The sequence below is a fragment of the Lygodium microphyllum genome, chromosome 3 (genome assembly GCF_053477565.2).
Source record: "Lygodium microphyllum isolate KBCC chromosome 3, Lygodium_microphyllum_v1.1.10, whole genome shotgun sequence".
In the NCBI taxonomy this organism is placed as follows: domain Eukaryota; kingdom Viridiplantae; phylum Streptophyta; class Polypodiopsida; order Schizaeales; family Lygodiaceae; genus Lygodium; species Lygodium microphyllum.
In genome coordinates this window covers 93,973,222-94,001,067 of record NC_141137.1, presented here as the reverse complement: position 1 = coordinate 94,001,067, position 27,846 = coordinate 93,973,222, and the positions used below count along the sequence as shown (strand labels likewise).

The following is a 27,846-nucleotide window of genomic DNA, read 5'->3' as shown; positions in this document are numbered from 1 at the left end:
AGATTAGAGAGCGCATGCTCAAGAAGCTGATCTCATCTTGAGAAAGTAGCCAATCCCATGTCTTCGAAAGTTGTTAACCGCATACTCAAGAAGCTCATCACATCTCGAGAAAGTAGCTGATTACATCTCTTTGAAGATGTCGTAATTACTGGTTGGTTTAATCTTGATAAATTAAATACTGCCGCCTAAATGATTTTTTTTCTTGATATCGATTTATGAATCCAAGCGATGATTCGATTCAACTTCTTTTGATGAAGGTGTAATTCAGTTCGATTCACTTCAATTGCTCCAGTAGAGACGGTACTGAATTGCACAGGAAAAGACAGAGCCATGCCTGTTGTAGCTGGCATCGGCTACACCTTGCTGGCCCTTGGCCCTGCTCTGTCTCTCTTCGTCTCTGTCATTGCGTTCAAGCCATTCCTCGTCCTCACGGTTCTTTGCAGGTGCCTTTCTCTCTCTCTCTCTCTCTCTCTCTCTCTCTCTCTCTCTCGCTCTCTCGCTCTCTCTCTCTCTCTCTCTCTCTCTGTCCGCCATGACGGCTTTATTTGTCACGGCTTTATGTGTTCTACCTCAAAATGACATCAAATATTGAGCTTCAAAATCCAGACTCCTCCAAATCACAGCCCTGTTATAGTAATTGCATACGCTGGCCTTCACAAATGGAGATCCCCGCTTTGACAAGGCCTCGTGATCTGAAAATGTTGCGTTGTAGAAATGGTCGCCTCGAAGTTGTTTTCCCTCCTTCCTGCGAGTTTCAGGACTATCTCTATGGACGTTGATAAACATGTGACAATCTTGGAGGACATAGAGCATACCACTCTTCTCTAGGCTTTGGCATAGGAGACATGACATCGTGTTGTGTAGGATGAGCTCAATTCTATGGAGCGGAATGAGACATGGGTGCTGGTTGCGCATCCCGCAAGGTAGAAGGTGATCGGTATGAAGTGGGTCCACGAGACCTAGTAGTTGTGTAATGGCACCTTGGACAAGCATAAGGCAAGGCCTCTTGCCAAGGGTTATGCGTAGAAAACAGGTTTAGACTACTTAGAGACCTTTTCTTTGACAGTATGTATGTCTACCATTGGGATTGCTCTAGCTCTTGTAGCCTACCATCACTAGCCCGTGTATCAGATGGATGTGAATTTCGTACTCTTGAATGATGATCTTTAGGAGGACATCTATGTTGATTAGTCTCCAAGTTTCAATGTGCTTGATAAGGAGGCTTATGTCTATCGCTTGGAGAAGGCTCTCTATGGCGTGAAGGAAGCTCCAAGAGCTTGGTATGAGTGGTATTCCTTCCCACAGCTTGGTTGAGTCTATCAGCTTGGCTGAGTGGATAGACTGCTTCTTTCTTGAGAATGACTTTTTCCAATTAGATCATGACCCCAATCTCCACTTTTGGTTTAGAGGGTTAGGAGTGTGTCCTTGTCATCACCACCACCGAGCTTGGTTGAGTCTATCAGCTTGGCTGAGTGGATAGACTGCTTCTTTCTTGAGAATGGCTTTTTCCACTTAGATCATGATCCCAATCTCCACTTTTGGTTTAGAGGGTTAGGAGTGTGTCCTTGTCATCACCACCACCAAGCCTCGGTTTGCACTCTTGGAGACCCTCTTGCAAAAGGACCTTCCAGGTTTTTGTCCTCCTGGTGTGAGACCATGGACCACTAGCTTGCCCAAAAGGGCCAGGCTTTGGAACTCTCGGTTGATGATCCCAAGCCCTCCCTCAAACCGATGCTGGATGATGGTCGCCTACACCACCTTGGCCCGAGAATCCTTGGAACTATCTGAATTGACCCAGAGAAAATTCTGCACTAGGCGGCGAAGCCGAACCACACAAGACGAGGAGAAGCACTAACACGAGGTTATGTACCAAGGCATCGCTAGGAGGACTTGGTTGACCACTAGGGCTTGGCCCACTAAGGAAAGGCAGATAGTGCTCTAGTAGGTCAGCTTTCACCTGATAGAGTTGAGAACTGAAAGAAACTGTTGGGCAGGATTGATGCTGAGCCCCACCTGGAACCCTAGGTATCGGACGGTTTGTCCCTTGCACACCCATCTGAACCCTAAGTGGATGCCCCACTCCGTACTAGAGTTCGGGTCTGTAAGAAAACCAACTGACTTTCGCCAGTTGATTTTCACTCCAGCTGTAGTGTAAAATACCTCCAGAGCTAGTCTCACTCTCTTCAACATTAGCTCATCATCTTCTATATAAAGGGCAGTATCATATGTATACTCTGAGTCTAGTAACTCCGTCTCCTCCCTCACCGGAAGTCGAAGGCCATGTAGTTGAAAATCTTGTGAAAGGCCAACAGTAGGGGGTCCTTTACCACCTTCTAATAGGTAGTGAAGAAGGCCTTAGAAAGACCATCCTCACCCAAGCATTTCTGCCCATCCTGTGCATGGAGAGCCTCCGCTAATTCCTTCTCTGTGAAGGGGTCTAGAAGGGAGTGTCCCATCTCCTCTGTAACGAGGGACGGAATGCAGTCCTAGACTTGTAGACTTGCTATCTACAACACTGTCCTCTAGTTGAGACTGCCTTCTGCTGAAAAAGCTGTCTGTAGTAGTTAGTGGCAATCTCCATCATCTCATCTATGCTGGAGCAAATCCTCTTGTACTGATCATGGAGGTTGCGAATCTGATCTCCTGAGGCGTGAGACTGATGCACCTGGAAAAACTCCCTGCACATCGTGTCCCCCTTCCGCACCCAAAAGGCTGCCTAGATACGGAAGGATAACTCTGAGTGTTTATCCTCGAGATTGGCGAGGGCTGCCCGTGCGTGCACCTCCTGTGTGTGGAGAGTAGGATCCCCTGGTGTCTCTTGGAGTAGTCTCTGAGTGACTGCTAGGTCTTACCAGAGTGCTCTCTCCTCCTCCCAGCTCTGCTGCCTGGTCTGTAAACAGTGGGAGAAATATTTGCCATTAGTTGAGTTTGCATATAACAATACAATGTATAGTTCCACTGGCAAAGCTTCATTTGAGGTGGTTGAGGGTGATAAGGAGGTACCACCTATCTTGCAGACTAAGGATAAGCTCTTTGAGGTTGATCATTTTGTGGAAAACTTGAATCCAGCCTATGCAAAGATAAAATATGCACTTCAGAGATCACAAGAAAAGCAAAAGAAGGCAGTTGATTGCCATAGATGCACTTTGCAGTTTACAAAGGGTGATTATGTATTGTTGCGTTTTGAAAAGGCAAGGCTAAAACAAGATGAAAGGGAGAGAGGTTGTATTCGAAGTTGATGTGAGAGTGTGTAACGGAAGAAGGAACTCAAACATAGAGGAAGAGAAAGAGAGAATCTGCAAGAGTAGAAGAAAAGAAGAGAAACCCGCACTGAACAAGGAACAAATGCCGAATATAGGAGCATTGATCAGTCCTTGCATGCAGCCCATAGTGTCAGTGAGGGCACCAGATCAGGTTGATGATGATTGCAACTTCGGAGACGGAGGAAGATGATGGAGTTGGAGAGTGCTCCTGCTAAGGAAGGAGGGAAGATGATAATCTGACTGTCTGCTAAGTGAAAAATGACTATAAATAGCCAAAAATCCCTAAAGCTGGCCAACTTGAAATTTGGGGCAAAAAAATGGCCTACCAGCATTTAATGCTAGTTTGACTAGTATTTAATACTGGCCCAATGAGTATTTAATGCTCGCCCAACTAGTATTTAATGCTGGTAAAGATGTTAGAAATGCTAAAAAAAGTCCCGAAAAGGGTGGACAATATCTAGCAAGTGAGACAGGCTAAAGAATGCAAAAATTGCCTAAGAAATGCACATAAAATCTCGATTGGAGGAGAAAATGCACTAAAATGATTGCTCTAGAATGAGCTACTTCCTTTGTCAAAACAAGTAATAGTTAGGTCAAAGCTTCTAAAGTCCTTGTTCAACTTAGATTGAGGTTCACAGGTAGGAGATGACAAGGCATGACATATATGACTCCTAACACCATCTCTCAGATCTTGGATGTGGTAGAAGGCCAAGGGAAAAATGGATCTTGGGGTGGCAAGAGGAATGCTAATGTCGATGAAGTTCGTCGATGAAGATTGCCAATGAAGAAGCTCCTCAAGATTTTGGGAAACCCCCTCCGAAACACTAGGGTCCAGGATCATCCCCCTCTGAAAGGGATGGGGGGTATGAGGAAACCATCAGAGGAGAGGGTGGGGGATGGGAAGGAACCTGTGGAAAAGAGGGTGCACAAGCAGGAATAGGTGTAGCAATAGAAAACTACCTCAGAGGACCTTGCATAAGAGAAGGGGAATGGAACCTATAAAGCTCTCTTTCCTTCCAACCTGTCGCAATAACAGCTCCTGTAGAAGAATCCTCAATATAAATGGTGTGCTAACTGAAGACAACTCAGGTACTAAGCCTAGTAAGGCCATAAATTGAGAGGAGTAGAAAGCCCAAGTCCGGAATATAAAGGACCTGTGAAAGGGAGCTCGACGCGCGGTTGAGAAATAAAGGCAAAGTGCCAACACCACAAATAGGCATTGAAACAATGTCACCAACAGTGACTGAACCCTCGGAAGGGTATAAATCCTACAATAAGTCACCTCGTGGAGTCATATGACTAGAATCTCCACTATCAACTAGCCAAGGCCTCTCAGAAGATGAGGCAACCATTGAAGAAGCTTCTCAACAATATGGAGGAGCACTGATTCATGGATAACTGCTGGAGTAGAGGTAGAATGCTCGGATATGTTAGCTTCATCCTTTGCTCCTGGACGAAGGTGAGGGTACTTCTTTCAACATGTCTCCTCTAGATGTGTCCCCTTCTCACAGTATGGGCATTTAGGCTCCTCCGAGTCGGAATCCAAGCCTGAAGAACTCTCCTATCTTTTAGCCTTTGACTTCCCTTTCTTCTTCTTTCCCCCTCCCAAACTTGCAACAAAAGCCTTCGTGGAGGTGGATCCACTGGCTACCTCTTGGGTGCGCTCGTCATACTCCAAAACAAGCAGGGTAAGCTCCTCCCATAGAAGCTTTTCATGGGTCCTTGATGTAAAAAGACTGGTGTAGAAGACATCAAACCGGGGAGATGGTAGTTGAGTCAAAAGAATCATAGCCATATCCTTTGAAGAGATCATCTTGCCAAGGGACGCAAGCTCATCCCTCATGTCCTCCAACCTGTTGATATGAGCCTTCATGGAAGGACCGAGTATCCGTAATCTGTTCTTGAGAGTAATCCGGTGGGCAAATGTCTTCTGATGGTACAAAGAATCCACACTTCCGTTGCTTTTCGCAACTTGCGTACATGCACTAGGACAGAATCCTGTAAGCTCATAAAGAGGAAAGGTTGGGCTCTAGAGTTGAGCTGATCCCATAAGGCTGCACAATCCATCCATGATCCAATGGTGGGATCCTCCACTGGACGGTGGGGAAGAGGGTGGGTAATAAACTCCCAAAGATCGAAGGTATCAAGGATATACTCCGCCTTACATGACCAAAGTGAGTAGTTGGAACCATCAAACTGGTCTTCTTTGGGCAAAGAAGGGAATACGGGCACTTATATTGAGGGTTCCATGAATGGCATATGAAGGCCAATAGAATGGGCCTTCTGTGAAACATGGAGAGAATGGGGAGGAGAGGGATCTTGTACAAATGGGCTAGATGACGTGCGGTCATTGCGTGAACTAGCAGGAAAATCTCTCCGTCTCTCAAAGGAAGGAACATAGACCTCATTCTTTGAGTTAGCAAATTACTAGTGATAAGACATCTTCAATATCTTGCAAGACACCCACAAAAAATCTGCTTTTGGGTGGTAGATAGCCCTAAAACAAGAGGAAATGGCTGCAGGATCACAAGAAGTCAATGTAGAGGGTCCGATGCCTAGGGGAAATAGACTGTTGCTTGCATGAGAAAACGGCTACAGGATCACAAGAAAGTCAATGTAGAGGGTCTGCTTGGGGGAAACGGCTACAGGATCACAAGAAAGTCAATGTAGAGGGTCTGACACCTGGGGGAAATAGACTGTTGCTTGCACAAGAGAAAACGGCTACAGGATCACAAGTAAGTCAATGTAGAGGGTTTGCTTGGGAAAATAGACTATCGCCTGCACGAGCACTATGTGTGTTTACTGAGGAGAGTCATCGCCTAACTAAAGAACATTGCGTTTGTAGTAGAAGATTGTTGCATGTTTTAGGAAGCTTGTTGCCTCCAACAGGAGAGGAAGTGGGCACCAAAATGGGTATCTAGCACAAGAAAAGCGGACATCTCCAAGTAGAAAGTTGCGTTTTCAGCAAAACACTGATGTGGCAAGGCTGCTTGCTAGTCTGGGGTGGTCTTTGCTAGAAGTCAACTTTGTGTCTCTCTTAGACAAAGATATCATGTGAGTGCGCAACGGAAGAAGAAACTTGAACACAGAGGAAGAGAGAGAGACAATCTACAAGAGAAGAATAAATAAAAGGAACCTGCACTGAACAAGGAACAAATGCTGAATACAGTAGGAGGACTGATCAGCCCCTGCACGTTGCCCACAACGTTTGTCAGGGCACTAGATTAGGCTGGTAATGACTACAGCATTGGAGACAGAGGAAGATGACAGAGCCAGAGAGTGCACTTGCCGAGGAAGGAGAAAAGATGATAATCTAACTAATTACCAAGTGGGAAATGGCTATAAATAGCCAAAAATCCCAAAAACTGGCCAATCTGAATTTGGGGCAAAAAATATGGCCGACTAGCATTTAATGCTGGTAAAAAATGCCAAAAATGCAAAGAAAAAATATGGCCGACAAGCATTTAATGCTGGTAAAAAATACAAAAAATGCACATAAAATCTCGACTAAAGGAGAAAATGCACTGAAATCCAATAAACTAAGTGGTCTAGAATGAGCTACCTCTTCCGTCAAAACAAGTGATAGACAGGCTAGAGCTCTTAAAGTCCTCATCTGACTTAGAGTGAGGCTCATAGGTAGGAGATGACAAGGCATGACAAACATGACTACTGACAGTTGAGTATGAGGTACTATGGGCTCTTCCAAGTGTTGGAAAAGTTTAGCGATGTGGCATATTGATTAAAATTACCTCCACATTGGCGGATGCACAATGCCTTTCATGTCAGTTTGTTGAGGCCTTGTTGTGGTGATGTGCTAGAGAATATATTTGTTGAAATTCAGCTTGAGACTGAGGATTTGGATGAGATAACTTAAGTAGATCTTGGCATATAAGAAAAGAACGGCTAAAGGTAAAGTTTCGAGAAGATATTTGGTGAAGTTTTAGAATTATTCACTAATGGATGCAAAATGGATAGAAGAGGATGGCTTGGTAGACCATCCTTAGTTGTTGCAGCTTTACCTAGATGCCTTTTAGTTAGAGTTGACTTTAGTTTGGGCTCAGTCAGGTTCAATAGAGCAGGGGTTTGGAGTATTACCTAATGCTCAAGGGGGAGGTAGCACTTCCACTCGTTCAGTTGTGGATAGCTCTCGTATATAGTGGATCTCAGATGTATTTAGTATGCATTTAAGATACTATGCTGACAATATGTCTCCCATGGGTCACTACTCAGTGTACTAGTCACTGTGAGATATATGGAGGTTGTGAAGTCAGAACAGTTGAGAAACATGAGTTATGAATGCATCCAATGGGTTTGTAGCAATAAGATTTATATCATGTTAATGCTGGTTGAATATTTTTAGCAGGTTTGGGGTATGTAGTATGGTTAGGCAATAGTGGCCAATGTTGTGATTGTGATGCTGTATGGAAAATCCAGTGCAATATGCTTTTCCTTTGACACAATGTAGTGCAATCAAGGACGATTGAAGGGATTCCAAGGGGGAGGTTTGTCATGGGGATGTGAAATTTTGATATGCTCTAACTTTACTGATAACATTTGACAAATGTGCAAGGTTGTTTAGCACATGTAATGCACATGGCAGTTATTTCATGGTAACAAGCCACCAATGACCTTGAGAATGCAGTGGGTGTTAAAGGCAAAAGTTGTGATAAGTCATGCCAATTGTGTTTTGGTGCTAGTTGCAATTTTGACCCTAGGATAATTGTTTGGCCAATAAGTGTTAGTGGTGATACTAGGGACTAGCATTAATCAATTAATAAATGCCAGTTTAAGGGTCAACAAAGGTTGGGGACCACTCTAGGTTGCAAATGGCCTAGCCATGTAAGTCTAAGAGTTAATAGAGATTGGGGACTACGCCTAGCCAATTTTATTATGGATGGACATACTTAATTTTGGGCAAGGCCAGAAGGGTTGAAATTAGTTTTTGAGATTATCTAATTTTGAAAATTAATTAAATGACTGGATAATACTGAAAAGTGGGTTTAGAAGGTTGTCACTTGGCAAAAATGCCCATGTAAAATGAGAAAACGTTTTTGGGGGTTGGGTCTTAGCCATTCAGTCAGTTTTATAACCTAGGAGAGAAAGAGAGAGGGAACTGCTGGTCCATTTTCTGATCAAAGAACAACGATTTGCTGTAGAAGATAGCCATTTGGGGGCCGTAGTAGGTTGGAAAAAGCAAGGATACACTTTTTGGGGGGCTGACAATAGCTTTGCTAATTAGGTGACAGTAGTTTGGAGGTGCTTGGTTGTAGGTGATTGCATTAAATTTTGGCTAGAGTAGGCAGCAAGTAGATTTTAGGGTTTTCTCGCGAAGAAAATCAGATTTCTCTCTCATCTTGGCTTTCTCTCACCTTCTCCAACCCATTTTGAGGAGGTGTCAATATTTCTCAATCACTTTGAGCATATCTTAGCCAAATTTGGTACACAGTAGAGGGATCTCTGCTATAAATCCTAAATTTTTGTAGAAATTAGGGTATAGCAACCACCTTGGGATCCGTACCAACAAGATAAGGCATTGTACACTGAAATCAACACCTACAATTTGTTGTATTGTCGGGGATTTCAAATGCCCAACCATCAATTGTAAATTTGGGGCAGCATTTATATGAGTTGGGGTCCAGTTAGAGTAAGTTCTGGGTGAAAATCAAGGGGCATATTGCCTAATTTATTTATTGATTGTTGGATCAGCAAGGGGCTTTATAATTAGCCAAGAAGATTGTAGAATCTCAGCTTGTAATACATCCTTTGGCAATTGAAGTTAAAGAACTACTGAAAGGGGCGTCACTTTTGAGGCCAAGAGGGTGTCTTACTGTTCAAGATTATTAAGGTAAATTGTGCATTTCAATTTATGTTTATTTGTTGATTGTTGTAGTTAAGTACTTGATCACGGAATTACCACCCTTTTCATGAAGGAAGATTGGTTTTAGAAAGAAACTGTGTCCACTAGTAGACTACCTAGTGTCTACATCATCAGCCTAGTCTGAATCACTGTAAGCCTATAAGTGTAAGTCCACCCCCCCGGTGGAAAATATTATGCATGTAACTGAGTATGTTGCAAGTATTTGAATATCCGCTTAACAACTTGTTAATGTGTGGTCTGTGGGCTGTGTGTATGTCTGCTCACCTGAGATATTGCATATTGAATGTTAGGACATGTGTTGCAAAGTAAGGCAGCCAATAGTCTGGTGGCTGTAAATTGCAATATCATTGCATCTCTTCACTATCATGCATAGATAGCCTTAAACCTGGCTCCATAGGAGTGCACGTAGGTTTGCAATTTAAACATGTGTAATAGCTTATCCACATACTGTGATTGTCACATGATGATACCATACTAATTTTGGGTGAAGTGAATCCCCAAATAGTAGTGTAAATAACCCATGTCTGATGTAGCAAATGCATGTTTTAAATCAACCTTAAAATCTGCAATTTTTCCCTTTGTAGGTCTAGTGAGCAGCATGTCATCCACATAAAGAATGATAATTAGCAAGTCTCCACCTTCATTCTTAATGTATAGATTGGGAGCAGTTGGACTATTTTTGAACCCTTTGTTGGCCAAATATGCATCAATTTTGAGTACCATGCATAAAACTTGTTCAAGACCATAAAGAGCTTTATGCAGCTTGCATACCATGTGCTCTTTCCCTTTAATCTCAAACTTTGGAGGTTGGGACACATGAATATCCTCATGCAAATCCCCATTCAAGAATGCTGTTTTAATATCCAATTGATGTACTTTCCAACCATAGTGTGCAGCCATCACAATCACACATCTCACCGTATTCCATACGGGACGTAGGAGCAAAGGTTTCCTCATAATCTATGCCTTTCTTCTGCGCATAGCCTTTTGCTACAAACAACGCCGACTGTGCCTTGTACCTGTCAACTATACTATCAGCTTTACATTGGAGTTTGAAAATCCACTTAGTGCCAAAATGGCCTTCTTACCAAGTGGTAGATCCACGCTTATGTAGAGTTAGTGGCAATGGAGTCTAACTCCTTTTGCGTGGCCTGCATCGAATGCACATCTTGCTAAGCTTTGTCCAATGAAGTAGGTTAGTCATTATTATCCAAGAGTGAGCTCATAAACACATGCTTATCACAATCATCTACTTCCATTTTATCAGCCAAATGTGCCCCCCGCCATCATGTGCTGCATGCTTGGTAGCCCTTCTAGTACGTTGAGGTTTGGGGCATCCATTTTTTGCCTTTGAGAGTTTGTAACAACTATCTCAGGACTGCTTTTGCTGCATTTACAGCAGCCTTTTCATGTTGAACTATTGCCTCCATTGCATGTGGCAAACCCTCATCAATGCCTTGCTGTTTGGGAGCATATGGGGCAGCAAGAGCTTGCTGTAATAGATCTGTCCTACCATTTACAGCAGGCATGGAATCCAAAGAAAGTGGTAAGAGGCATTCAAAAACATTACCAATGTCATGTGTGGTTGGCATTTGAAATTGGTCATGCGAAAATGCTGCATTTTCAGCAAATATGACATCCCTACTGACAAATGCCTTCTTCATGTGAAGGTCATACATGCAATAGCCTTTTTTTTCTGAACTATAGCCAATAAAAATGCATTTTACAGCCTTATCATCAAGCTTTCCACAAAGCTCTTTTGGAACATGCGTGTAGGCTAGCAACCAAACACCCAAAAGTAGTCAACTTTGGGTTTCTTGCCATGCCAAGCTTCGAACGGTGTAGCATCTTCCAAGCCTTTGTAGGTGCCTGATTCAATATATGGTTGACACATTGAAGCCCTTCTAACTAAAATTTATGTGGCAGTCTCTTGCTTTTCAATATACAATGAGTTATTTCCATGAGAGTGCGATTCTTCCTTTCAGTAACTCCGTTTTACTGAGGAGTCATTCTAACAGTGGTCAATCTGTAATGCTACGATCCATCAAATATGTCTCAAATGTACGAGACTTGTACTCCCCCCTTCTATCTATGCGAAGTGTTTGCACTTTTAAACTAGTTTCAGTCTCAAGGTTTGCTACAAGATGTTTAAAATGCATGAATACATAAGATTTAGCATTTAGTCTCAAGGTTTGCCACAAGATGTTTAAAATGCATGAATACATAAGATTTATCCTTCAGCCCATACACCCATGTATACTTGGAGTAGTCATTAATAAATGTAAAAAAATAAAGATGAATCCCAAGTGCATATGTCCTCATGGGACCACAAACATCAGAGTGAATAAGTTGTATTTTTTGGACAACACGCACTACACTATCCTTTTTGAAGGCAAACATGTGCATATTGCCCAAAATACATCCCTCGCACGCATTAGGTGGTGAAGTCTCCATTGGAGGTAATGCATCTAATGATTGCTAGAGCATCATGAGACTGTCGGTCACAAGTGTCGAACAAGAATAAACCCTTGTACAGGGTGACAAAGAGCTTGAGTGCATAGTCCATCTCTCTATCTTTGACAATACATTTGTCATCTTGAAAGGCATGCTTATTGAAGGTAGAAATAGACAAGTTCTTTGTAATGCTAGGCACAAACAATACATCTAGAAGCATGAAGTCTGAACCATCTGCAAGAGTAATATTGACTATCCCAATGCCACAAACATCATAACTACTGTTGTTCGCACATGTGACACACTTTCTAGCATGGGCTGAATGCAAAGAAGTAAACAAATACTTACTGGAAGTGATGTACTTTGAAGTACCATCGTCAAAACACCATGTTTGCTGCGTTTTAGCAGCATTGAATGTTAAATTAGGCATAGAGGAATCATAGCTACATGTAAGAAATGCATAATCCTCCTCTACCAAGTTGGTTGAAGTATCCCCATCTGCTGATTTGCTAGTTGATGCCTCTTGGACAACCAAATCAGAGTTTTTCTTTTTCTCCTTGGCTAATCTCTTTTGGCACTCATCAATATAATGACCTAGCTTCTTGCAATAATGACATTTTTCCTTCTTTTAAGACTTTTTTTGAGTCTTGGATAGCCTTGTTTTATGGCTGTTTAGCATCACCCTTTTGCTGATTTTTTGCATTTTGCCCAGCTTTACCCTTGCCTTTGAATTTGGAAAGCATGGCTACTTCACCTAAATGCAATGCAATATTCTTTTGAGTTTGCTCCTCTTGTAACAAGAGGCCTTTCAACTCCATGTAAGGCGTTGTTGCCCCCCCCCCCCCCCGCCACCCAAAATGACAATATCAAAGGGGTGTGAAAACTAAGATATTACTCTAGAAGTGAGTTCAGTGTGATGTTCACTAATTCAACATCTTGAATAATCTCATCAACAATGAGCAACTGCTTATGTAAATACTCTATATGAGTAAGGTGATCCGTCATGCTATCACCCTCATCCATGTTTACATTTGCCAACTCTCTGCGAAGATAGGAGATCGTAGCCGCATTGTAGGAAACAAACATATGCTCAAGTATGTCCCATGCTGATTTTGAGGTATTGCAAGACCGAATGTGCGGAATGATGGCCCTTTTTTATTGACAATGCTATCAAAGAAAGTGCTTGAGCATCCTTTGAATCCCATTTCCTCAGATCCTTCGTAGGAGGGGTAGCACCAGCAACCTATCCTCGAGCGTGACCTTGAGGTGTGTGAGGTGCAAGATCTCTTGGTTGCTGCAAGTCACTTGTAACATAGTTCCACAAGTTCTTCTCAACAAGAAGGTTGTGGACCATAAAACTCCACAAGGGGTAGTTGGAGCCATCAAGCTTGTTCTCCTAAGTGAGGACACCAAGGATGCTGCTCTGATCATTGTTTCCATGACATGCCATGCTATCAGGAATGAGCAAAAATTTGTAGCCAAATACTTCGATGATGTTGAAGTATAGTGCGTACTCGTCAGAGTATCAGAAATACCTTGAGATTATCAAACAAATGTCAAACTATCACACAAATACCAAAGTGTGCAAAATGTCACCTGAAATAGCACTCAAGCTCGAGAATAACAGAAATATGTGCTGTATACTACTGTAAGAATTTGTCTTGTAATACATGGCCACAAAATTACAAGTTCCAGCAATTAAATGCCGATTCTTACCAAAATTTTTGAATTTCTCCCAAATTTACTATTCAATTTGTCTATAGCAGCAATTAAATGTTGATGTACCACTGATTTTTTGCCTTGGGATGTGTGCAAGACAAAAGCTCCAAATTTCTTCTTGAGATTTCAAAGAAATTGAAATCTTAAGAAGAAAAATTTACCTTACAGCTCGAATTTTTAGCAGAATTGCACCTTGAGATGCATACCAACAAGGAGTAAGAATTTGCTTTAGGATGCGTGCTGAAGCTTCCACGCCAAAAAAGCCCCAAATTTGTTGCACAAATTGAGTAGAAATTGTTCAATGTTAGGTTGTTTGACGTCCATTTGCGTGTTGGAAGACAAATCGAGCAAGACTCCCAAATTTTGGATGCCTTGGGATCCTTGTGCAGAGTTTGATCCTTTTGGTGGGTTGAATTGGTTAGGCGGCATTGTCTGGGGGGGGGGGGGGGGTGATAGTAGCACTGGCAGATGTGGCAGTGGACAGCACGCACGTTTGGTGGTGGTGCGAAGTTTGCTAAGTTAGCACAACAGAGGAGGTGTAGGTAGCGGTGCTTGGAGCAACAAGCTGCGGCTTTGGTGTTGTGTGGGACGGTTCTGTTGAGTGCAGATGGTAGGTGGGGTGGTTGGCTCATCCAACAGTAGGCAGCAGCAGTAGGGCGCTGTGCTGGTTAGGGATAGGTAGAGCAACTCAGTGCACAGGTCAATGGTGGTGACGCAGACACATAGGGTGACGGAGACGGCACTTGCAGCAGTAGAGGTGGCAAGAGCTGGACTAGGGGCGGTGGCGCAATCCACAGTAGGTAGAGCTGCAGCATTGCCTATAATAGACCAATTCTAACAGCATCACCAAAAGACTATTTAACCTAACACTTATTTCAAGCTGGAGTATTGGACAAGAACCATGTCTCGTCATCCCCATCACCTACAACAGGTGGCCCCCATGTACCCCCCTCTTGCTAGTAGTATTCCATGCTGCCATAATCAAGATGAAAGCATACTCGTTAGGCATGGACCATCATGGTTCTGTGAGCGAACAATGGTTTTGTGCATGTCATTGTATCTTGTGCTCAGCAGTAGGTTGATGCTTGATTCATCGAAATGTTACCTTAGGATCCAAGCTACACATGAGACAATGCAAGCTGTACCCATGATACAAAACATAGATGGAAAAGACATCACACTCACCCCCCAACTGTAGAGCAAAACAATCTCGCCCTTGAGCTTAGGACTAGCAATGGCCACAATGGCATCCCAAGAGTTGGTGCCCCATACCACCTAGCCACATCGTCTCAGTGTGCAAACGTGATGGCTATTAGACCTAAAGTGCAAGAGCGGTGATCACATGACAATGTGCACAATTGGGGTTTGAGTCCTATAAATAGGATTGGGCTGCCCTAATCTAAAGTGCCTCGAGTGCATTCACACTAGGTCAATTTATGATCCAAGGCTGTGACCAATGCTATTAGTGCCCATCTTGATGTCCAAGGACCTAAGATAGGGGGTATTTGCCAAAGGATATACAATGAGAGAAGTTTTCAATTGACTGGCCTCTTGTAGGCATAAATATATGTCTTGCAATAAATTACGGGGTTCCAAAATACATGCATAGGTAGTGTCAATGACAACCCAAAATAAACTTTACAATATGAGTGACATCCAAAGCCTTGGTTCTTGTATGTGTTCAAGGTCTCTTTTCCTCTGAATTATTTTTGTTCCTTAAAATATCATACATCTGGTCTACATTCCTTTGGACATGACTTGTAATACATACAAATCAGTAAAAAGAAAAATGTACTTTGCCCTTTTTTTCAGTGCCCATCTTCAATGTATGAAATTGGCCATACTTTTGTAGTGTTTATGCATATCTTCATTGGATTATTGGATTATTGCTGGAAGTTTATCATTTATGACTATCATATGAGACCTATAAAGTGCAGGATGCCTCTAATGCCCTCAAAGCCTCAATGAAGCTTTGGATTCATTGTCATTTGTTTAATACCTTTTGTTCAGTTGAATCATCATTGCATTTTTGAAATTTACTTCTTTGCTATATTAGTCACTGCTTTAGATGTCAGCTGATTACTGCTTTTTTCCAAGTTCAACAGTGTTTTGGAAAAGCAAAGGCAGTGCACTAAGTTCTGTAGTTTTTTGTTTGTCTTATGTGTAGTGCTCTTGTATGGCTTGTAAGTCTCATTTTTCTATCAGCTTTCTGGAGGGCATTCCTTCCACTTGGATCATCTCCTTGGAGAGCTCTTATTCTGCTATTTACTTGCGTTTCTTTCCAAGAAGCAATAAGGCCACTTTTCTGGAAACTTTACAAGTAAGTGTTGCAGGTACATTTACAGTCTATGTGGTCAGTTTTACAAACTTTGTTTGTTTCTTGTCTATCTAGCATGCCTGGTCCATGTATAGTAAACATGGTCTTATTGTTGTCTTTTCCTTCTGGGCTTCTTTTATGCAGGAAAATTGAAACACTCTTGAATTTGTTGGCTGACAAGATGTCCAAGCCACAATTGTTCTTCACGGACAAAATTCAAATTGCACTCGGTACTTTTTTAACATGCTACTATCATTTTTTGCAATTTAGAATTTCTTTTATGTGTGCAATTTGCAACAGTATCATAGCTAACTGTTGTGGCCTACTTCAAGTCTAAGTACAAGGTAATGTGGATACGTTAAGGTGTTCTTATGAGAAGATGTGAGGTGGGTGTTTGTACAATGCTTTCAAGTGACTCAAGATGGTAAATCACTAGATGGAAAATGAAGAATACATATTTGAAAAGGAGATCTTATTGTTTTGGTGGAGTTAAAGGGTGCTTTGGCTGCATTGAAAAAGTAGTAATTCCCTGGTTGGGATGATCTCACAGTGTTTCTTGAATGACTTGCAAGATGTTTCATTGATGGCAATCCATCACACTCAGCGACATGGACAATTACTTTCAGTTAGGAAAAATCACGAAGGCAAAAGTTGTACAAGTTATATTAGACATGTACTCGGTGGTGCCTCGTGTCAATTTAGGGCATTTATTTGGCTAATACGTGTCAATGGTGAGGCTAGGATCTAGGCATTAAATAATTGATTAGTGTCGGTTTAGGGGTCAATCAATGCTTGTGACAGCTTGGGAGTTAAAATGGTCTAGCCAATTAAGTTGTGGATATACACAATTAATTTTCTAGGCAGGGATAAGGGTTGATTTTTTTTTTCAGAATTAGTAATTTCTATAAATAATTAAATGGCTGAAAATTGCTGAAAATGGATTAGAAGGCTGCCACTTGGCGAAACTTTCCCCTGCAAGTAGAGAAAAGGTTATTGGAGGTTGGGAAATGCTCATTGCAGCCATTGTGAGTTGGTAGAGGCTGAAGGAAGCAAGGGAGAGACTATCCAGCTATAGACGCCCGCATTGGCAGCTGTTCTAGCCATTGGAGGGGGCACTTTCAGCATGTGACAGCTGATCAGAGATCTATAGGAGCTGGTGACAGCCTAGATGATTAGGTGCCAGCAAGTTTTGCGCTCCCTAGGGCAGACAACAACATCTTGGTCCCTATGAGGGTTGGGTTGCAGTTAATTAGGCATACACAACAGGGCAGCAGCAGATTCGAGCCCATTTTGGCGATAGATCTTTGAATTTTCTATCTTGTCAGCTTTCTCTCTCATTCTCCAACCTTTCCCCAAAGTATCATAGCAAATCTTGGCCATTTGAAGCAAAAATCAGCCATATTTGGTGGAAAGTAGGAGCATTTATTGTTGTAAATCCTAATTCACAGCAAAAATTAAGGTTTAGCGTCACATTGGGTCCTTCCTTGAAGATTGAAGACCTAAACTTGGAACAAATGCTGGAAGTTGAGCAATTTCAGTGTTTCCAAGAGGTCAGCCTATTCCAATTAGATTTGGGGCTAAATTTGACCAGCCAAGGGTCAATGGAAGGCCAATCCTTGGGTGAATTAAGGGGCAACCTGATAAGAAGGCTTGCTAGTCATTTATGACAGCAAGAGGCATTGGAAATTGAAGGAGATTGGAGCAATCTTGGTGTACTTCTTCCAATCATAATAGAAGATAAGGATATACTGCAAGGGCGGCCAACTTTTGGGGCCAATTGGGTCTCCAGTGTCCAAGATTAAGTGGTAACATTTGTATTTTTGTTTATTGAATTTTATGCTTGCTATAAGTAGTGTTTATTGGATCGTTACCACCCATTCCCAAAGGATTGGCTCATTTTATGGCTCCATTGTTGGTATATTGTCGACCCCCTTGAATTGCTGGGCCTATGGCACCTGATTGGAAGTTAGCAACATTACTTTGGTGTTGAAATTTTGATTTGGCTAAGCATTACAACAAGAATGTCTTCATATAGTGGAATGGGATCAAGTAGTGATAATGTCTCTTAGTCTGAAAATACACATAATGAAGCAGGAAACGCAATGCTTGATCTTGGACAAGGCACATAGTTTGGGCAGCAAGCTGAAAATGTTGGTGTAGACAAAAATGCGGGTCCTTCAAGGCCTCTTGATGTTGATAACTAGCAAGAAAGTGAAGGATATGATGATCAGTTCAAAGATAGATTGAGGACAACAGTTGATATCTTTGCTCAATTAGCAAAGGATCCTCAATCCACTCGATTTTTGAACCCTTAAAGGAAGGGCAACAAGGGCAAGAAGAGTAAGGCATTCTCTACAGCTTCGGGATAGTAGGATCTACCAAAGGAAAATCCTAAATGGCCTTATGACACTCTCAATGTAGTCAGTGAGCAAAAATAATTGGTATTGATGGGGCAATTGATACAAATGCAAGGCCAACTTGGTAGTGCTAATCCATTTCATTATGGACAGCAAGGCATAGATGCTAATGTAGGTCATTTGGCCTACTTTGGAGATGGATCAGTTTTCCAAGCAATGGCTTGAAACACTTCAGCCATGGGAATGCATGGACCAAATGTACGTGGTATGTAGCCACCTATGTAGGGTATGCAATGCCAAATATAACTGGGAATGGCTAGTGGAGTGTAGAATCCAATATATAGCAATGTTCACATGATACCTATAGGGTCGTGCATCCCTCTTTTTGGCTTGCTGGGCTTCTCACTAGTCAGAATTTCCAGTTTTATTGGAAGTTCGGTAATGCATCGATGTAGCTGGTATGTTCAGGAATCATGGGACAACTGCTGGTTATGTTAATGCACCATTTAATACTGGTCAAAATTTTGGTATAGGACGTGTACCCTTTTTGGCTTACCTATTATAACTTGACACTGATGGGCGAAGCAAAAGATTACAATGAGGGTGGTAAAGCCTATGATAACTTGGCATTGATGGGTGAAGCAAAAGATTACAATGAGGGTAGTAAAGGTGTGAAGCTTGAGGTTTTAGGCACACAAGACAGATTAAAAGCTTTGACTTTCATTCACTTTCATTCAACAGTTTGATATTGCCTATTCAAGAGGAAATTGTTGGCTTGTATTTTATTAGTCTATAATCTCCTGGTTGTGAGCTTTGTCAGAGTTTGACAGGGACAGAGGAGCTCTGACTGTTTTAGCCTAGTCTAGGTGTGTGCATTTTCTTTCTAGTGTGTTTGGAGTATGTTCACATTGGTGCTAACTATTTGCATTTCTTTTTCAGTGGCTAGGCAGCCTGATTTTTGTGTCAGATAGTGGGTCGCTTGCATTGGAGTTTGCACCAGCATTTTTGTTTTGCCAAGCAGCTGGTCGACCAGCATCCAATGTGGCCAACTGCTGCATATTTTTTGCCTACTAATTAGGCTGGCCAGATCTAGTATTTTTTTGGCTATTTATAGCCAGCCCTCACTTGGTGGATTTATTCATCTTTCTTTTGCAGGTCCAGCACACTCCTGGCATTCTCTGCCTCCGATGTAGCTGAAACCAACCTTCCTCCTTATATAGGGTGGAAATAACCTGATTTAACAGTAATTACAGCAAGTAATTAATTCACATAAATTAAAATACACACTTTACCACTTCAATCTTGGACAATGGATAGCTTGTTGGACCCAAAATTGGCGCCCCTTCTGGTATTTCTTTAACTTTTATTGCAATTTGGATGGAATACAATGAGATTCCTTGAATCTCCTTCGCTCTACAATTGCCTCTTGCTCTTGTAAAGAACCAGCAAGCCTTCAAACGAGTTTGTTTGTTGGTTTGCTTGGGGAATATTGGTTGGTTTGCCTCTTAAATCTCCATGAAATTTCTCAGTTTTAGTTGTTGGAAGTAAGTCTTAGGCTCTCAATTCTGAGCACGTATCGTGAGGTACCTATCAATTCCTAATTTTTGCTATAAATTAGGGTTTATAGCAGATTGTGACTGAAATCTCTACCTTTGATGACTCAAATGGCTGGAGGATAAGAGAATGTTGTAGAGAGAGAAATTTTAGAGTTTCATTGTGAGAAAGGTCGAAAAATTGCTGTTGCCTTGCTTAAATAGCCATGAAAGCTATCACTTAGAGCTTAGGATCACTAGAAAGGTTGTTGTCCCCTCCTACATGCTGTCGCCTGTACCAAAAAGACCTTGGGCTATTGTCACTTGCATGTGAAGGGCTCCAAATTATTGTTGCATGCTATATGACTTGTTCATGGTGGTTGCAAATCACATCAATAGCATCTTCTTGCTCTGCAACAACCTTCTTTTCTCTCACAATGGTTGGAATAGGCTTCCACAAATCCCGAAACGTTTTTTCCACTTGCATGGGCAAGTTTTGCTAAGTGACAGCCTTGTAATCCCATTTTCCAACATTATCCAACTTATTAAATTAATTTTCAAAATACTACTTTTAAAAATAATTTAATAATTATTCTAGTGCTAAAAATAATAATTTCATAAGCTAATAATTAAATTGGCTAGGCCAATTTGTTTTCCAAGTATTCATGAGCAGTTATTAGTCTTTAGATTTGCATTATTAATTAATTAATTAATGCCCGGTCTCTAATGTCACCATTGACATTAGTGGCAAATAAATTGGTCTAGGCCAAAACTGGGGTACTACCTAGTACTTGTTAGACACAACTTATTACAACTTGTGCCCTTGGCATCAACCGATAGTTCGGGGTCCTGGGTCCCGCATTGTGAAATAATTAACTTGCACCATGTGCAAGTCACATTTACACATTTGATTAACTTAATCAAATGCTAAGCAAAGCAATAAAATTTCATGTCCTTATGACAATAGCCATCATTATTAGCATGATCCAGTTCCCTCACGAATACCTTGGGCTACATGCAGGGATTGATTAGTCTACTATTATATTCAACCTTCCATTCAAATTTAGTGCAGATTATCACTTCATTCTCTTCTTTCTTGCTGTCTCTCTCCTCTCTCCATGTTTATGTTTCTCTTCCATTGGACACTTATATGGTATCATTGCCTAACTGATGATGCAGAGGCTTCCACAAGGGAGACCACATGTAGATTGCTGTTTGGAGGAGATATGTCTTGAAGAATGTGATCCTGCTGGTTTTGGACCTTCTACCAAGCTTGTAGGACATCTATAATCTTCCTTTGGAGGGTTAGCTGGTTTTCCCTCTGTTTGGGCCTGACACCAAAACACAAATTTTCTAGTGTGATTGCAGGTGTATTATAGAGATGGAGTACCACTACTTCAATGACTCCAATGAGGAAACCATATTTTCCTTTGAAGATAGGCGTTCTCATTGGTCAAAACGTTGCAAAAAGCAATGTGAAAAATGGAGATCAAAGCCTCGTTTTGAAAGGGAACATCATTTTGATAGGTCTCGAAAATCAGACCATCTTACTCGTCCTTCCACTTCTTTGCATGTCTAAAATAGGGTAGAGAGAGATGGAGTACCACTAGTTGAATGCACTCCGATGAGAAAACCGTATTTTACTTTGAAGATAGGTGTTCTCATCAGTCAAAATGTTGCAAAAGAGTAATGTGAAAATGGAGATTAGAGCCTTGTTTTGAAAGGAAACATCATTTTGATAGGTCTTGAAAATGAGATTGGCTTTCTCCTTCTCCCATTTCTTTGCATGTCTAAAATAGGGCCCATCCTTTTGTCCCTTGTATTGCCATGATGACACCCTTTGCAAAGTTGTTGGTTCTACATTTCTTACCCAAAGAAGATTGACTAGAGCCTTGTTTTGAAAGGAAACATCATTCTGATAGGTCTTGAAAATGAGATTGGCTTTCTCCTTCTCCCATTTCTTTGCATATCATAGGGCCCATCCTTTTGTCCCTTGTATTGCCATGATGACACCCTTTGCACATTTGTTGGTTCTACCTTTCTTACCCAAAGAAGATTGACTTGACGGGTCAAACTACTCGCTTTGGTTATGCAAAGTGGAGTGCACCCTTGATACCTTTGATCTATGGGATTTTGTTATGACCTCTATCCCTTGCCCTGTGGAGGATCCTGCCACTGGTTCTACTATGGACCAAGCAGCTGTATGGGATAAGCTCCATTCTCGAGCTAGGTTCTTTCTTTTCATGAGTCTACAACATGTTGTCCTTGTTCATGTATATAGGTTGCGGATGGTAGCAAAGATGTGGATGAAGCTTTCTTAAACGTTTTTCCTTTGACTCATAACCTTTGCCTAATTAAGATCCTAGCAGCTCAAAAATGACATATTAGTCTATGTTCTCATGGACACTCGCTTGAGGGTAGTGCCAAATGGGTCTTCTCCAACTCTGTAAAATGAGCCATCAAATATCTACTCATCTTGTTAGTAACCACCCTTTTGGTGCTTTGCCATATTGTCCTTGTATCTCTCTCATAGCTTAGGGCCTAGTGGTGGAACCTAGCAAAGCTATATAGTACTATGTAGCCACTTGCCTTGCTTCCAAAGGGCTCTATGCAATGGATCCATCAGCTCTCCTAAGTTTGAGAACACCTTGTCTTGAGTGCTTTGGCCTTGTGGTGTGAAAAAAATATTTATTAACCTTATTATCACATTGAGTCTAGAAGGAAGCTCTTTCTTGAAATGTATACTCTGATCTAGTTTCATTCATGGCATCTATCTCCTCTTTGGCAATGTGCATCCTATCCTCTCAGCAATCCTTTGTCCTCCTTGCTTTGTAGGTTGTTAATGATGCTCTAGTGGGTCTCTCCTTCTCTAGAAGGTTCTCTCTTATCCTGGTGCCATGTGGCCTTGTCCTTGAAGGAGTTGATCTCTTGTAGGCCCTCATCCAAGTCACTAGTTCATCTGACTAAGAGGGGTATGGATCTCCAAATTCGTGCAAATGTCTAAGATCATCCTTGTAGAATAGGTGCCTTGGAATCCTGACATTTGATTGGGATCCTTCGATTCTCTCAAAGAGAAGTAATTGAATTGGTGAGTTGTTTGAGAGGATTGTGCTAGGTATGATGCGTGTTAGGCCACCTAGTCTAGAAGTGTGTAAACGCCCCGAACAACGTAGTATGCTTAACAATTATGATATTTGCTTGTTTTCGAGATTTAATATAAAAGAGAATGAACACTTAAAGCTGAAAATGAAAATTACTCACAAAATTACAGCCATGAAAATGTAAAAGTAATGGAGACAAGATTGAGGGTTGAAGATGGGTAACCCCCCCGGAGGAATGTATTTCTGCTCAACCCAAGTCCCTTAGGGAAGAGCTCAGTTACAATCAACCTGAGAGTGAGAAGAAGTAATTCTCACTCTCACAAGATCATGCAAAGATGTACAAACACACATGCATTATCTATTATGCAATGATAAAAACTGATTTCTTTACAGTATGAGAGAAGAAAAAGGGGAAATCAGCCTTCTCCATCGTTGAACAGTAGTACATGGATAGGGCTTGCTTCTTGTTGCTAAAATGGAAGAAAGAGCTCGAGAAGGAGGTGCTGTAATGAATTTACAGGCTTGTTGTCCTGTAAAGCAGCAGTGATAGAAGAGGGAATATGGAGGAATTTGATAATGGAGAAGTGGGGGATGATGATGGGGATGGATGGGGCCAGTTTCTGGCTTTCTGTGGGTGTTGTACATGATTTACAGCAAAGAAAAATGATGTTGAATGAAGAAAAACGAGCTCTTATTTATAGGAGAGGGAAGAGTTAGTACAAAAGGGAAACGTGGAGTAGCACAAGACAATTGTCGAGCCACATGTCATGAGATGTGATAAGTGGTGGGACACTTGGAAACTTGTGTGACAAGTGTCTTGACACTTGTCTCTTCTCTATGGCCTTCCTTTTTGGGTTGAATACTGTCAAGAATAGAAACAACCAAATTTAGTAAGCACAGTCAGAGTACAGAACTTACTATTTTTAGAATGACATCCCTATTTTTTAGGACTAGCATTTTTAGGCTAATTCGAGGCTCCTAAAATTTAGGGATCTCCTAAAATTTAGGGACCCCCCTAATATGGTGTCATATGAAAGCTTTTTCCGTGTACATCGCAAAAACGGTATCAGAATCTTCATGTGACTTTCCTATGCAAAGAAATGTGCATTTCAAGCTTTCAGCCCACACATGCACATTATACAAGCATTTCATGATCATGCCATCTTGTTGATTGTAACTGTCTGTTCTGGTGGATCTAGCCCACACTTCAAGGCATCAATCCTTTCTGTGTGCGAGTCTAACCCTGATATGCGTGAGTTCTAGTCACAGGCGCCCAATCAGGCCATATATGTGGAAGTGTGAACTATCTTTTCTCTAACCCACCGCGTGGGTCCACCATAACCTGTGAACACTCATCAGTGGCCAGCTCCAATGCACTTTTCTTTATATCTAATTAGTGCAAAGGAAATAAATTTAATAAATCATTATATAGACAAATTAATGAAAAAGGATACAAATTCTGTTTCTATAGAGTTGTGACAAAGTGTCCCTTGCCTTGCTGTCCATTTGAGACATAAATGACTAACAAACCAATAAGTGCCTTCTTCACTCTAATAGAGATCCACATGGCTCTCCTTGGGATTATGATATCTCAACGATTCGACTAATTCCAGTGCTCCCCAACACATATGCATACTCTAGCTTGTATCTTTGTGACTCCCATCACTGCTACCTAGTAAGTGTGACTCTAGTCTGCCAATAACTCCCCACAACATTAGGATATCCTCTTTGCTGAGATATGGTGCTCCTATAGCATGAGAAAGTTGATCCTTCCACTAATGCTCTATGCAAATCCTATCTCATGAGGCTCTGTCCCTTCCTGAAGTATCATCTTTAGAAGCCTCACATGTTCCATGAGAGTATTGTCTTAGTCTCTTAGATAGGCATGGCTTTGTAGCCCATGCATGTCTTTGCTGCCTCCTAGCATACACACTCTCATGTGTTCTCTTTGCTAGCTATGTTGTAGGGTGTAATGGGGGGAAGTCCTTAGAGCACACATTTGAGTTGTCCACCTCTTCCTCACTCTCTTTGGTCTCCTCAGCTTCCCCCCACTTGTTGGGTGTTGGGTACCTGAGATGAGATCAACTTTGGGATCTCTGCTTGGTGAGCAAGGAGTCAGGGAGTTGGTGGTGCATTTGCAACCTACTCCATCTCCTTGGGGGTTATTGGTGTCACTTGCTCGACAATGTATCGTGGACAAAAGTGCTTCTTGCTACATGACTATGTCGAGGGAAGGTATGGAGGACTTGCTTACCGTGCAAGGCTATGTCTTCATTGGCAATAGTTCTTTTGTCGTTGTTTGTGGCACAGGAGAGATACAATCGTTCTATATAGACATGGAGGTGCTTTCGCATCAGAGGTGCTCTATGCACTTAGGTCTTGGCTTTCACATCTCGTCGATGAGCAAGATCTGCAGCCTAGGGCTGTTGGTTGAGCAAAGGGCAGACAAAAGCAATGGCGTGCAAAGTTTCTGAGGAGTGTGGCGTCTACAAGACGAAGAATGCAATTGCTATGTATCACTATCTCTTTCGTCCTTAGTCCCAGAACGAGTTATGGTATGCTCAGTTTGGTCACCTCAATTGCGAGTACCTTCGGAAGGTGGTTCCTAATAGGATTGTTCGTGGCTTACCACAGGTTGGGGTGAGCCAAAGGGAAGTTACAGCCAGATTGAACTCCTAGGCATTTCGAAGGGCCAAGAGGCCATTGGAGTTGCTACACATGGATTTGTGTGGGCTTATGGGATAAGAGTCTCTCAAAGGGAGTAGGTATTTTATGCTTATTGTTGAAAATTTTAGCAGGATGACATAAGCTTTCTTTTCGGAGTTAAAAGTCGCATGCATTCTCCTTTTTTGAGACTGGCTAATCTTTGAAGAAAGACAACCCGGGTAGAAGTTGAAGACCATTGGAGCTGACAAAGGTGGCCAGTTCAACAAAATCAGTTCGATTCTATGCAGATCGAGTGGAGATGGTGAGGACCATGCTGGAGTATCGTCAGGTTCCCCAGGCTCTATGGACAGAGGCTGTAGTTACTAGTGACAGCCTTTCACATCCTAAACAGGTCCTCTACTTTGGGGGTTCCAGGCATGACACATTTTGAGGGGTATTTGGCAGTGGACCTGATGTCTCTGATTTCAGGATCTTTGGGTGTGATGCATATGTTCACATTCTGGAGGAGGAGAGAGGGAAGATGTATCTGAAAGCATCACAGCATGGTGAGGAGCACCCTATTCTTGGGGATCCAGCGGCCACAACTGCCAATTGATTATTAGCCTTCTGTGGACGAGGCTCCAGTGGAGGATGATCCACTGCCACAGGCTTCAAGTCAGTGGCCATTCCAGATTCAGATTCTGAGACAGTGGAACATGAAGAGTTTCGGCCTCCTCCTTGATTGGCTCTCTGACCCTTGGAGATGCAGGCATTGAGGGTGTCCCAAAGGTGTGGGAGTGGCAGGATGGGCCATGACAATCTCATTGGCATCAGGCCTATTCTAACCAGGTCAAGTCTGGCTGATTATCATTGATTGAACAGATTGTTTAAAGTTGTGGTGCCTCTTCAGGATTTCATGTGAAACATATCTAGAAAGTAGTATAGCCTACAGGCATGATATTGTGTATAGGCAGCCTTCTTCAAATGATACACCAGGTTGGACTACTTGTAGATATTACCCCTCTTTAACATTGTCCATTACTGAGAATGTCTGGAGTTTTGTTATGATAAAGTTTGGGATAGAGAATAAGATTTTGAGTCTGATTCTGGTCCAAGGTAATGTCAGGTAATGATGTACTGAATCCCTGGTGCTCTCTAATCTACTGCAGCTGGTGGTCTGGGACACGGAGTTGCCCATGCAGTTTTCTTCTGCTTGAGTCTCCTTACTCCTGCATTTGGACCTGCCACATTTTACACCGACTCGTGCAGTCAAATGCCTTTGTTCCTTGCTACTTGTATGGGTGTTCCTGGTGAATTTTTGATTGTCACAATATCTTGCTTTGATAGGGGTATTCAACAGTTAATGTTTTTAATCTACATTTCTGTGGTTTTATTTTGCCATGACAGCATTGGTATCACTGGCCTTCCTCATCCTTCATACATTCTCAATGGTCATAGCTTTTACTGGATACGAGGATGACCACAAACTGCAGCAGCTCTTTGTACCAGGATTGCATTTTACAGCTTCCTTTTTGGTAAGTTGGGTTAGGTTTGCCTTGTTTGTGTATTTTTCAAAGTTTTGTGCATTTGTTTTTGGTAGTCGGTTCAGTTGCAAATTACTGCTACAAAGTGCCAACAGTAGGTTGCGTAGTTGTGGGTCATTGTCAGGATTGTTTGAGGGTGGCTCTTGCCCGATGATCCGAGAGTGGTGCGTTAATATTCAGAATAGGAAATAGCCATGAATCAATTTTCTGAACAAAGAACCCTGTTTGAAAAAACTTTGTTAAAGGTTCTCCTTATTTCATCTCTCACTTGAGTCTAACTGTGTCTTGTAAAATTTAAATTACTAACATCTATCTCTAGAAAGTTGAAAGTGGGATGCTTATTGATACTTATTTCTTTTTGTAGACACTTGTGAACCTTCTCCCAGGGGGATGCATTGCAGGCATTCCTTTGGTTCTATGTTGTGCAACTGCTGGTCTGATTTATTGTGGAAAAGTTGTTTGGGATAAGACAGGACAAGCCTCTACACTAGCTTTGAATGTAGCGAGAACAAATATTGTGTCATGATACATGTATGCCAGTATTCTTTATAAGAATTACTGTTGTAAACAATAATATGGAAAATCATCCAGCAAGAAGCAAAAAAACTTCATGCATGGAGTGCAGTTTCTGTGTACAAATTTTGCAATAGTTTCCTTTATGGTCCTGTGGAAAAAGAGAATTAGCCCTTGAGGTTCCCTACTTACTTTTTGATCAGATCGATCATGCTCATCTTTGCTGGTTGGTCAGTTTCAAAGTTATGTTCCAATACATGGCTCTCATTTGGTGCATGCAATTCACATGATTGAGAACACACACATAATGTCTCACATCTCACATCAACTACAGCTACCAGGTAGATTTGGATTGTGTCGATGTAATTGGATTTGCTGAAGGGACCATTGGTCACTGCGCGGGCGCCTGGGTACCATATTAGCAGGATATTTTGTGCAGAGATGATGTATGTGTTATGTTTGGTCTTCTTGGAAATATTTTAGCCTCTTCTTTCTTGTGTTCGTGTGGGTTATCTGAAATTC

At 41.8% G+C, this 27,846-nt stretch overlaps 1 protein-coding gene across 2 annotated transcripts; it reads left to right on the top strand.

Moving 5' to 3' along the window:
- On the top strand, positions 1-27,491 carry LOC148038625 (gamma-secretase subunit APH1-like protein). Of its 2 annotated transcripts, none has more exons than XM_087673852.1 (7): positions 1-151; positions 258-443; positions 15,482-15,634; positions 15,776-15,861; positions 26,437-26,577; positions 26,675-26,802; positions 27,176-27,491. In XM_087673852.1, exons 2-7 carry the CDS (start codon positions 331-333, stop codon positions 27,335-27,337), a joined length of 783 nt encoding a protein of 260 aa, XP_087529978.1. In that variant the 5' UTR covers positions 1-151; positions 258-330; the 3' UTR covers positions 27,338-27,491. The 2 variants fall into 2 exon arrangements, with proteins under 2 accessions (XP_087529978.1, XP_087529979.1); XM_087673853.1 differs by having other exon boundaries at positions 3-151; positions 26,437-26,562.
- The last annotated feature ends 355 nt before the right edge of the window (positions 27,492-27,846 follow it).